This window comes from Coffea arabica, chromosome 3c (assembly GCF_036785885.1).
Source record: "Coffea arabica cultivar ET-39 chromosome 3c, Coffea Arabica ET-39 HiFi, whole genome shotgun sequence".
Taxonomy (NCBI): Eukaryota; Viridiplantae; Streptophyta; class Magnoliopsida; order Gentianales; family Rubiaceae; genus Coffea; species Coffea arabica.
Genome location: NC_092314.1, coordinates 39,825,906 through 39,838,207, shown reverse-complemented (window position 1 = coordinate 39,838,207; position 12,302 = coordinate 39,825,906). Strand labels below are relative to the sequence as shown.

General features: G+C 35.5%; 2 protein-coding genes across 2 annotated transcripts; one reads left to right on the top strand and one right to left on the bottom strand.

Moving 5' to 3' along the window:
- Window positions 1-4,259: 4,259 nt before the first annotated feature.
- On the bottom strand, window positions 4,260-12,163 carry LOC113735060 (actin-related protein 2). Its single transcript, XM_027261984.2, has 2 exons — window positions 11,740-12,163; window positions 4,260-5,838 (listed from the first exon to the last, which is right to left on the bottom strand). Exon 2 carries the CDS (start codon window positions 5,689-5,691, stop codon window positions 4,522-4,524), a length of 1,170 nt encoding a protein of 389 aa, XP_027117785.1. The 5' UTR covers window positions 5,692-5,838; window positions 11,740-12,163; the 3' UTR covers window positions 4,260-4,521.
- LOC113735934 (xyloglucan endotransglucosylase protein 1-like) lies at window positions 9,280-10,988 on the top strand. The gene is made up of 4 exons (XM_027262895.1): window positions 9,280-9,421; window positions 9,503-9,561; window positions 9,681-9,834; window positions 10,588-10,988. The coding sequence occupies exons 1-4, from the start codon at window positions 9,280-9,282 to the stop codon at window positions 10,986-10,988; spliced, it is 756 nt and encodes a 251-aa protein (XP_027118696.1).
- Window positions 12,164-12,302: the final 139 nt, after the last annotated feature.

Below are 12,302 nucleotides of genomic sequence, written 5' to 3'. Positions count from 1 at the left end.
TGACAAATGTGTCTACACTAAAGAAACAGAACTTGGCTATGTCATCTTATGTCTTTATGTAGATGACATACTTATTGTTGGTAGTAATGACAAAATGGTCAAGTCTACAAAGAACATGTTGAATTCAAAATTTGACATGAAAGATATGGGGCTCGCTGATGTAATTTTAGGAGTTAAAATTACAAGAATACCAGACGGCTTGGTCTTGAGCCAAACTCATTATGTGGACAAGATTCTAGAAAAATTCAATAAGAATAATTCTGGAATTGCAAGAACTCCATTAGACAATAGTTTCCATCTATCTAAGAATAGAGGAGAGAGTATTTCTCAAGTAGAATACTCACGAATCATTAGAAGTCTAATGTATTTAATGAGTTGTACTAGACCTGACATTGCATATGCAGTGAGCAAATTGAGCAGGTTTACAAGCAACCCGAGTGCTGATCATTGGAAAGCAATTTTAAGGGTACTCAAATACCTACGGTACACTCGGAACTATGGACTGCATTACACTAGATACCCTACTGTTTTAGAAGGGTATGCTGATGCAAATTGGATATCTGATATAAAAGATTCAAAGACCACAAGTGGGTATGTGTTCATACTTGCCGGTGGGCAGTATCTTGGAAGTCTTCTAAACAAACTATTGTAACTAGATCTACAATGGAATCTGAATTCATTGCCTTGGACAAATGTGGAGAAGAAGCTGAATGGCTCCACCATTTCCTTGAAGACATTCCAAAATGGGAAAAACATGTGCCACCAATATGTATTCACTGTGATAGTCAATCAGCAATTGGAAGAGCACAAAATAACATATATAATGGTAAGTCTAGACATATACGTCGTAGGCATAATACCATCAGACAACTACTCTCAACAGGAGTTATCTCTATTGATTATATGAAATCAAAGGATAACATAGCGGATCCGCTAACCAAAGGATTGAATAGAGAGTTGGTTGCAAAACTGGCAAAGGGAATGGGACTAAAGCCCATGGAAGGCTAAGTGTTATAAAGGAAACCCAACTTAGCTGACTGGAGATCCCAAGATCTAGGTTCAAAGGGACAACCTAATTATAAGGACTTAGCATAGTCATTGTGGGAGGATATCCCTAGACCCATTCCATAATGAAACAATGACGCAAAGGAGAATTAAGGATAGCACAATGGTGTTCTTTAATGATTCTTAAGTGAAGTAATTAATTACTGAAGACTTAAGTAAATCACCTATGTGAGAGTGAAGTGGGGCCGCTTCAAATGAGAATTGTTTAGGGCTCAATTCTTAAAAAACTCTTGCTGAACCAGGTTGATGTTCATGGCCAAAACGAACATAACTATGAGAACTGAACAAATGGAGCATGATTCCTGTGTGAAATATATGGTTCATTTACACTAAAAAACGGGACAGTTCAAAGACATCATGTCTACTGGATTACTAGTAAAGTAAGTGTATTTCACAAGAGAAGGTTCAAAGGGTAACACCAACCTATCTTATGCAGGTTTCAGTCGTGGAACACTACTGTAGAGTCAGATCAAAACAATTTTTCCATTCATGTGGGGGATTGTGGGAAAAATGGCTATATCCATTGTAGAGTGAATGAGAAAATTTGTTCTCATAATGACACTCTTGAAAGAATCCAAGGATAATTATCTATCATTCATGTACATAGGATTCATGTATATTAATTATTGATACATGATTTTGGATAGGATTCATGTGTATTAATTATTGATACATGATTTTGGATAGGATTCATGTGTATTAATTATTGATACATGATTTTGGATAGAGTACATGTACCTAATACATGATTTTGGAGTTATCTTATTGAGATACATGTATGTACATGAATGTGGTCCTTTGATAAATGTGAAGATAATTATCTGGAATTTAACACTTGTTGTCAATTTCTAACAGTCACCCTTGGCCAGCATCTATAAATATCTCCTTTTGTTTCAAAAGCAAGCGCGCTCTCTCTCTCTTTTTTCTTCTTGCATCTTCATCTTTTATAGTGTTCCATATTACTCTAGTTCGAGTTCGCTGTGGTGAAGAAAGTTTGGTGCTGACATATTCACCTTTAATCCGTTGTATCCAGGGAGACAGACGCCTACTTAACTTCGAGCACTCTACCTGGAGGGGGCGAATCTGTTTTAAGGAAATTGTGTTCACAAGTCTCGGATTATTATTATTGTTATTTTCGATTATTTCTTTCTTTCTAGGTTGTATTTACTCTTATAGTGTATCAGCCTGTTTTTTTATTATTTCCTCTAACAGGCATTTGTAAGGGTAACTGCAAGTGAAATTACGGAGTATTGTGCTAAGAAAACAAACCTTCACGTACTGAATGGTTTGCCTTGTATTGTGTTTCTGTTTGTTGTGGTTTTCTGGTTGATGGCATGGGGCTACTATATATATATTCCCTGTTTGGGAAGAAAATTCTAGGCATCAATCATATGATTAAATAGTATATCTCTTGCTGAAAGCAGGCTATATATGCCTATTAGCACGCCTGTGCAATAATAAGTGAAATACTATCATATATTTATGAAAGCCTTTCGTTCTTAATTGTAGTACTATGAAAACAAATACATGGCAAGTGATGACTAAATTTCTGCCAAGACATTTATATACTCAAAGCTTTCTTGGGTATCTGGCAAAGAATTTTGTTCTCTACCGATGTAGTGCCTTTCTTTTAAAGTTGTTGCTCGTCATTTTGAACAAATGTGTGAAATTTATCAAAATGGGCCAACAGAAAGTGTAATTTTTCTTCATCTGTGATTTGCTCACACTCTTTCCTCTAGTGATTTTGTTCAAGAGATTGCGCCAGTCGATCTCGGATGGATTTTTTGTTTGTCCGGCGTGCAATAGCTATTTCAGCGCAAGATTTCATGGTTACTAGCGTTACTTCCCTCGGAGAAATGGAAACAAGCCTCCTTTTGTATCAATTTCATACAGACGGTGCCAATTTTTGAAGGTCGATAGTTCAAAGTCTAGCTGTGACACAAAACTTGCGTAGAATAAGGAAACAAAGGAGGAAATAAGGTCGAACACGAACCACTCCAATGCTTAATCAGTGCGCGGTCTCTTAGAGAGAGAGTTTGGAAGGGGTGAGTTACCTTGTTGTACGTTGGTAAGGGGCATTTATACATGCACGAAGGCGACATGTGCCCTATTTATTATTAGTGGCAGGGAGGAGGGGGTAACAACCTTTTGAAATATTACAATTTTATCTATAATATTTCATAGAAATTTGGATAAATTATGCATAACCCCTCTATGATTTTGCATAAAGTTAGATGACCTTCCTAAGATTTCAAAATAGTCACACAAGCCTCCTGTGATTTTACGTAAAGTGAAAAATGAACGGAATATATAATTAGTTATGGCGATTAGAACACACACGCTCTAAAAGTACATATGATGAAATTATAACATCCACTTAACCTCCCCATCCCCTACTCACTTTTGCCTCCTGTGATTTTTGTATTTATCCACACATAGTTAGCATTAAAGTAAGCCACTGTTGATATTTCAACTAATTACGTTATATAGACTATTTTCTCTTAAATTTCTAGTTTATATGAAATCATAGAGAGGTGAAGTGAATATTTTGAAACATTTGTATGTGGTAACAAATGAAATCATAGGTTATTAGTAATTTACCCTAGAAATTTATTCTTACTCCTTAATTTGCTACCTTCCTTGAATTCTCTACCCCCACTCCCTCTATGCCTGACTTTTTCCTTGAAAATGTTATTATCATTCCCCTCTTTACATTTAGCTTTGATTAATTTTTATAGTTCTTCTTGTTATTAACATGTCAATAGAAGATTGAAGTCTTCAAATAATAGCTTGCATTAATAAAATCATTGACATTCACAAGTTTCAGACAATAGTTAAAAAAAAATAAAAAAAAAAGAAGGAAAAATTGTTCAAAATATCCCTCACATTTTATAAAATAATATTTTTCGTCCATCATTTTTAAAAGTATAATTTTACATTTCTTACAAATTTATATTGGTCAAATTTAATTTTCGACTAGTGTTTGGCCGAAATCCACTACATGCCTTGCAGGTGATCATTTTTTAGGGGCAAAATTGTCAAATCGTATTTCACATAAACCTATCCATAGTCCCTCACATTTCATAAAATAAATTTTTCATCCCTCACAATTCATAAAATGAATTTTTTCATCCCTCATTAATCATGTGTATGAATAATTTTTTCTTGTTTTTGAAAACCTATGTATATGTCTATTTGATTTCACCTGAATAGTATTTTTTTTTTTCTTCACAAAACTTACACTACACATCTATAAGCGTAGGAACTATATGGTACAGGCAACAAATTCAATGGTAGTACAAGACCACTGTTTTGTAGGCAAGCGAAGTAATGAAGTCCTCGAGGAAACAAAAATGAAGCTCGTCTGTGCCACCCAAGTGATACATCCACCCCTTTCAATTCCAACTGCAACCCTGTTCCAGATCTTCTGCCTTTTACAACTTCTGCCAGATGAACTCATGCCTGGCCACACTTGCTTAAACACGCAACTCCCTCTTCTAAATAATCTTGCCTGGTAATCCAAAACTCAGGTGCATCCTTCATAATTCCTGCAAGAACTGCTCCTCCGAGGTATACCATGTGCTTTCTTCGTGGTGGATCCTCTATCCGCAACCGCAGTTTCTTTAATCCATCTTTGTTTCCCTTCAAAACAACATCAAGATAGCGATCTAAAATTTCTTTCTCCAAGCGACTCGGTAACCCAGGATACATTGTACTTCCTCCACTCAAAACAATATGCTGGTATAGCATCATGCGGTTGTCAATATCCATTTCCTGAATGCAACGAAACACCATGTCCGCCATTCCATCACCTTCAACGTCAATCAGTTCCGGAGTGAAAAGAGCCTCAGATGCCTGGAATCTCTCAGTCCCAACTTTAATCAACCTTCCATCAGGTAGTGTATAATTCTTAACAAGGATGGTTGTCTCAAGTCCCAATTGATATTCCCTTTTATAATCATAACTTATGTAGCATAATTTCTCTTTAATATCCCTAACTGTCTCAAAGTCAGCACTTCTATTCATTGCATACCCTCTCCGTTGAAGCAAATCTACGAGATATGATGTAATATGGCGTCCAGCCACATTCATTCTTTTTGTGAGATGAGGGAATGAGTATCCATCCACAACTGGAACCACATGCGTAACACCGTCACCAGAGTCAATAACTAATCCTGTAAGCAAACCTTGAGCATACAATGTTAAAACAGCTTGAACTTGTATGAAGACACCAGTGAAGTTGTACTTCTCAAACATGGTCTCAACCATCTTTTCACGATTCTTGGATGGGTTTAAAGGGGGATCCGTGAGCAAGATCTTACACTCTGTTGGGTCTACCTTCAGTTCATTAAAAAAGGCATGATCCCATACATGGCCCATATCATCCCAATTTTGCACAATCCCATTGTTGACAGGATAGGAAATATCCAGCTGATGTCTCAGTTTCAAACAAGCATCTCCAACAACAATGTCCTTGACTTCTTGTTCCATGAGAGATTCTTCATATCTTAGCATTGGCCTTCCAAGAACGCAGGGGAATACTGATGTGGGAAAATTCTCACCTGCAAAGCCACACTTGACATAACCAGTGCCATTGTCGCAAACGACGACGTTGCGGCTGTCCATTTCTCCGTGATGACTCTCAAGTCCAAGGGGTGAAGAAGCTGAAGTGATCCAGAGGCTAGATTTCTTTCATCGGAATGAGGCCCTCTGTTCTTGGATTAAGTACTGCTGTACTGATGCAAATCGACTTTTGCTTGTAAAAATGGCCACCTGAATAGTATAAATAACATGTAATATATCTATATTTAATTCCACTTAAATAAGCTAATTGTAGTTGTAGGTGAAATCGAATAGAAATATATTACATGCTATTTGTACTGATCAGGTGAAATTAAGTAGACATACATATGTTCAAAAAAAAAATTATTCGTATACATGATCAATAATGGATGAAAAAGTTCATTTTATAAAATATGAGGAACTAAAAAATTTATTTTGTAAGATGTGACGGACTATGGATTAGATTATGTGAAATGTGATTTGACAATTTTACCACTCAAAATGATGACGTGCAAGGCACATGGTGGATTTCGACGAAAACTAGTCGAAACTTTAGATATGGACCAAATTTGACTAATGTGAATTTATAAGAAAAACATAAAATTACACTTTTAAAAGTGACAGATGAAAAAAATCATCTTGCAAAACGTGAGGAACATTTTGAACAAATTTTTCCAAAAAAGAAAGAAAGTAGGTCTTAGGTGATAGGATGGTTTGGAGATTGTATTGAAGATAAATTACATCATGGATAAAAATGGTACAGCGTAATTGTAGACCCAAATTTTGGGGTTCTAATAATAAACAATATGTGCAGAGTTATAAATTTGAAGAGATAAAACAAACACTCAAAATATGTGGGAAAGAAGATAATAATCAACTCAAACTATCAATGAAATCTCAAATAATGAAAAAAGTCAAACTACAATAGAAAATTTGACAAACTCTTCTAGACTTTTTCAAGAAAACATCCTAAATAATATTCTATTTATAAACTACCAGACTTGTTAGGAAAGAAACCACTTGCATAATAAATTACCAAATAAAACACAAATTCCTAAATCACACAATTACTAAAAACCTCATTCCAATACAACTAATAAATAAATAAATACTTCTTTACTTGGTTTAGTTTGGCAACGTTACCTCCCTTTAACCAAACTCTCCATTGAGACACATCAAACACCATCTCGAACAACAATCTCTATGCAAACATGCAACTCCATCTTGTTACCAGTTATTAGTTTCATCTTTACACGTGATAGTGGACGCCCTTTGTATTTTGCAAATAATTTCTCAGCAATTTCTTTTTAATCAAAGTACTTACTCATAGAAACCCATTCATCACTAGAATCACCATATTTACCACCAATGTAAGTGCCCAAAAAATACAAAATCATAGATTGCTTTCTTGCCAAAACTACACTCACCAAATAATTCAAAATAACCACTACCACAATCACCCAAAATTTTCATACTGTCAATCAACTCTTTTGGAGCAAAATATTTTTGAACTCCAATGAAATCCGTATCCATCAAATCAAATATCTTTCCATCATCTTGAAGAGAGTCAGAACCAATAAATTTTTAACAATTATTTTTTCTTTATACACCAAATCAGACTTTTTTTGTTTTCGTTATCAAATTACCACATTGTTTTTCTTTAACAAATTCATCACTCCCAATTTCTCCAAATAAGGTATGCAAATCAAAACTATCAACTAATTCAAAATTTTCAATATCATTCATATCATCAACAAATCTATCATTCTCAAAATCCACAAACCAATACAAACAACCAGACTTCGGTTTGAAAGCATAATTTTTCTCAATTATTTGCAAAACATAGTAAATGTCCTTCCAAAATCTCCAAAGTATTTTAGTACAGCAAACAAAAATTTTGAAAATACTTTCTACCATTGTTTTACGTATCACTTGAAAGAATAATTGTGCCTTCTTCTGAAAACATGTTTTGACAACTCACTTGCATCAACCCAATAAAGAATATCATCTAAATTACACTGTTTGAGATATTTTTTCACTGTTAAAACCCAACCAAAATATTTGTCTATTTGTGCTTATAAGAGTCAATATGAAAAATTTTTCACTATCAATCAAATCTCTATAATTTTTTGCCATTATTTAACAATTTATATACCTGATTAAATTTTCCTCTCCCCTCTGTCAAGTTTTCCTAGGCTCCTAGTCGATTAACCAATCAAATCCTTCAATCTAACAACCTGTAGCAATCAACAAATCTGACAGGATTCCTCTCCGATCTGTCTTCACACCCGTAACAATCTAACAATTTTTAGACCAATTTTATGGTCGAATTCTTCACCAACTACACACTTCAGGATCAATTTGTGGTCTAACTCAATTAACTGAATACTTTTCAGCAATTTTTGTATTCTAATTCTCTGACAGTGAAAATGTCCAGGAATAATCTCATAGTCTAGCTCTGATACTGATTGTAGAATCCAAATTTTAGAGTTCTAATAATAATAATCAATGCATGCAGGGTTACAGAATTGAAGGGATAAAGCAAATACTCAAAATATATGTGGGAAAGAAGAAAATAATCAACTCATAATATTATTGAAGTCATAAACAATGAAGAAAATTACACCACAATAGAAAACTCAGCAAATTTTTATAGACTCACTCAAGAAAACATCATAAATAATATTCTATTTATAATTTACCAGATTTGTTAGAAAAGAAGCCACTTGCATAAAAAATTACTAAATAAAACACAAATTCCTAAATCACACAACTACTAAAAATCTAACTCCAATAAAACTAATAAATAAATACTTCTAGACTTGATTTAGTTTGCCAATAGTAAGGATATTTTAGAAAATTGTAACATAATTATCATTAACCTTTATATCCATTTCCTGCGATTCCTTCCACTTTTGAATCTGCCAAGAAAAAAAAAATAGAACAAGTCCCACATTCGTCCGTCTTTTTCTTTCTCCTTTCAAAAATCAATCCAAATAAAAACCTTATCCCTCCATGGATTTCCTTTCCTTTCCCTCATATTATTATCTTGTTATGAGTGAGATGTTGTTGACAGTGATATTTATATATTACCCACAGAGTTAGAAAAGGCAACCGTTAAAGCTCCTAATAACTAACTTGAGGGGACTCTGTCCGCAAAAAGTGTAGACAACCAAGTGTACAATGGATAAGTCTTACTCAAAGTAACATGTTCTGTATTAAAAAATGCCCTTCTTGGATTAGGGAACTTCCAGCCTTCAGATTTCACAAAACTTGCTCGTGTACTTCTGAGTTCTGAAAGAGCAATAAAGAACTCAAAAATTCCAGGTATTCCATAGCTGTGTCCAGTTTGCACATAGCTTAGCTACTTCGAAATGTAAAGTACCAAAACAGATTTTGAGCCTTTCTGAATACCGATCAACTGCACACTCTGTCATTACATATTCTTACTAAACTATTATTGCCAACTCATAAACTTGTCTCCCCTCCCTCTTGGATACTTCCTAAATGTGAAAGTCAGCGATCCATTCTTCTAAATCACACCTCTATAAATGCATTCCTACCAAAACCCCCAAAGCATCAGTATTTCATCACATTGCATAATATTTACTAATCCATTTCATCTTTAGTCCTCAAAATTAAGCTCTAAAAATGCCATCTTCAAGAGCGCTTAAGCTTTGCCTACTAATGGCTTGCCTGATCTTGGAAGCCTCAGCAGCCGGTAACTTTTACCGGGATGTCAAGATCAATTTTGGAGACGGAAGAGCTAAGATAGATAAGTCAGGCCAGAGAAGTTAGGCCAGCTTCTCACACTCTCGCTAGACAAATTATCTGGTTCTGGCTTTGAATCCACAAATGACTATCTCTTTGGTAGATTTTACATGCAAATCAAATTTGTACCTGGCAATTCAGCTGGCACAGTTACCACATTCTGTGAGTTTCAAAAGAGCTCTCCCTTTTGTATTCCAACTTCATAGGCACAAAATCTGAGTTTTTGCTACCTCTTTAGCCTTCACGGACAAAATTAACTTTTTTTTTTTGCATCAATGCAGTTATCTTCTCAAGGCGAAAGGCACGATGAGATTGATTTCGAGTTCCTAGGAAATGCATCTGGCCAGCCATGTACACTTCATACCAATGTTTATGCACAAGGAAAAGGAAATAGGGAACAACAATTCCGTTTGTGGTTCATGTTGGGGAAACCGGGTAATTTTCCACTCAAAAATTCAACTAGTGATTTAAACCAATTCAGTAATTCTCAGGAAAGATTGTTAAAACAATCTCCTAAGACAGAATTACTATTCCAAGTAAATTCCCAGGAAAGGCTGGAGGGGTTACAAGCGGTCCCACTTAAAACCCAGTCTCTTATGGCAGAATTTACGTGCACGGTGTATTATCACAATCAGACCCGTGTATACATAAACAATACGTACACACGAATAAGCAAAATACACCCAAAAGAACCGTATAAAACGCTACAAATAAACCCAACAAATATATTGAATACTATACTACAATTGAAAAGAAACTACTAAATAAATGCAGAATAAATAAAAGAGATAAGGAAAGAAAGCACCCGAAAATTGATAACGGAGTTCGGCCAATTTTGCCTAATCTCCGGACACCGCCTAAGTGACCCGCTCTTAATAATTTGGGAGAAGAAAGAATACAAAATTTTGGTGTGTTTGAATTGGGAAGGGAGAGAGTTAATTTATAACTCTCAAGCCCCTCCCCAAAAGCTAATCCCACCGATGTGGGATAAGAAATGTCGCCAAAAGTCAACAGTTCGATCCAACTGCAGCCTTCCACACTTATTCCATAGTTTGGAACCCTCAGAGGATTATGTAAGTTACAAACTCCTTAAATGATTTCTATTTCTAACAAGCAAAAAATGGAAAATCATTGCCTCAATTTCTAACATATTTGCATATCTATGGTGCGTTTACAGTTTCTTGGTAGATGGTAGCCCCATCAGAGCATTCAACAACAATGAAGGATCTGGCATTCCATTTCCAAAGAATCAACCAATGAAGGTTTACTGCAGCTTGTGGAATGCAGATGATTGGGCAACACAAGGTGGACAGATCAAGACAGATTGGACACTAGCGCCTTTTTTAGCCTTTTATAGGAACTTCAATGCTGATGCTTGTGTATGGTCAGCATCAGCAGGTTCATCTTGTACTTCCAAAACCCCTCATTCTATCAATACACAAGCGTGGGAAACCCAAGGGCTTGATGCAAAGGGACGAAACAGAATGAGATGGGTGCAATCTAAGTTCATTATCTATGACTACTGCAAGGACTCCAAAAGGGTTAACGGACGCTTTCCTGCAGAATGTAGGCGTTCAAGGTTTCTGTAGGACCCCAACTGGGAGATTTTCCTGATTTGTTAAGTTGCTTGTACAAAACGTAGATGATTCATTATTCTTTTGATCAGCTCTAATTAAAAAAAAAAAGGGAGAATTGCTTCCTATAAGTCAAAGATTTCGATTTCAGAATGAATTCCAAACACATACTACCATGGCACAAGGTTTGTAAAATCGGGATACTACGTAGGATCGATTTTAGCTTCACAGGATCGGATTGTAGAATCATAAGATCCCACCAAATGTTCCTAAATTTACTAAATTAATGAACTCAATGCAATTTATCAGTCTTAATCCCACAGTGAGTATCGTAAGGCCAGCAACCTGAAAATCTAGTGAAAATCTAGAACGTAACATTTTTTAGTTTCTGATATTAAAACAAAAATGAAAAATGGAAACACGAGATAATTTATATTCCAATCCAGAGCAGCCTAACTTTGAAATAAAATGCTTCTTAGTTTCATGATAATTTGAACACAAGATAATTTGAACCAATGCTTCTTAGTTTCATGATAACACCAACAAAGAATCACAAGGAAATAAAATGTTGCAATTAAAGGTTGAGCTCCCTGGAACAAGTCAACAGGATCGATAGATAGCAAGCAAGGAAGAAATAAATCCTTTTGGAAGTTCATCAAAATGGAAGAAAAACATAAGGAGATATACAAAGCCAAATCTTGATATCTTAGAACGGAAGTTGGTAGCAGTCCAAACTCCAAACTCCAAAGCTCATAAAAAAACTCACAGGAGGAGTAAGGAGGAAAAGGGGTCGGAGAGAGAGAAGCAATGGAGACGGCCTGCAATTCACCTCTGCCCGCGGCCTCTGCCGACGGCCTGCAATTCACCTCTGCCCAGTTCACCTCTGAGGCTCTGCCCAATTCACCTCTGCCGAAATAACTAAATGCAATTCACCTCACCTCTGCCGAATTTGTTTGGAATCAAGATGGAAAAGAAGCTTCAAGTGGAGATGGGGAAGGAATTGCTCCACCCGAATTTGTTTGAAATCAAGATGGAAAAGAAGCTTCAAGTGGAGATGGGGAAGAAATTGCTCCAGTTCACCTCTGCCGAATTAAATGCCCCAATTTGGTTTTGGTAGAATGAAAATTGAAAAGTCCCTTTGTCTTTCTCGGTGCCCTTTTCCATTCCCGAAGCCATATGACCCGTGAGAATCTTTAGTGTGTTTTTTTTACTTTAGACAAAAATTGTCACATAATTGCAATTAAAGGTTGTAATTCTTTGGTAAATTATAAGCTTGTCCCAAATGTTTGCATTTTATTACAAAATTTAGCCTCATTTTTCTAAAACTTG

Bases quoted from the DNA above. Each gene is read 5' to 3' on its own strand.
- LOC113735060 (XM_027261984.2), bottom strand. From the start codon at position 5,691: ATGGACAGCCGCAACGTCGTCGTTTGCGACAATGGCACTGGTTATGTC.
- LOC113735934 (XM_027262895.1), top strand. From the start codon at position 9,280: ATGCCATCTTCAAGAGCGCTTAAGCTTTGCCTACTAATGGCTTGCCTG. The intron at 9,422-9,502 runs GTTAGGCCAGCT...TCTCTTTGGTAG, and splicing joins AGATAAGTCAGGCCAGAGAA to ATTTTACATGCAAATCAAAT. The intron at 9,835-10,587 runs GTAATTTTCCAC...GTTTCTTGGTAG, and splicing joins GTTCATGTTGGGGAAACCGG to ATGGTAGCCCCATCAGAGCA.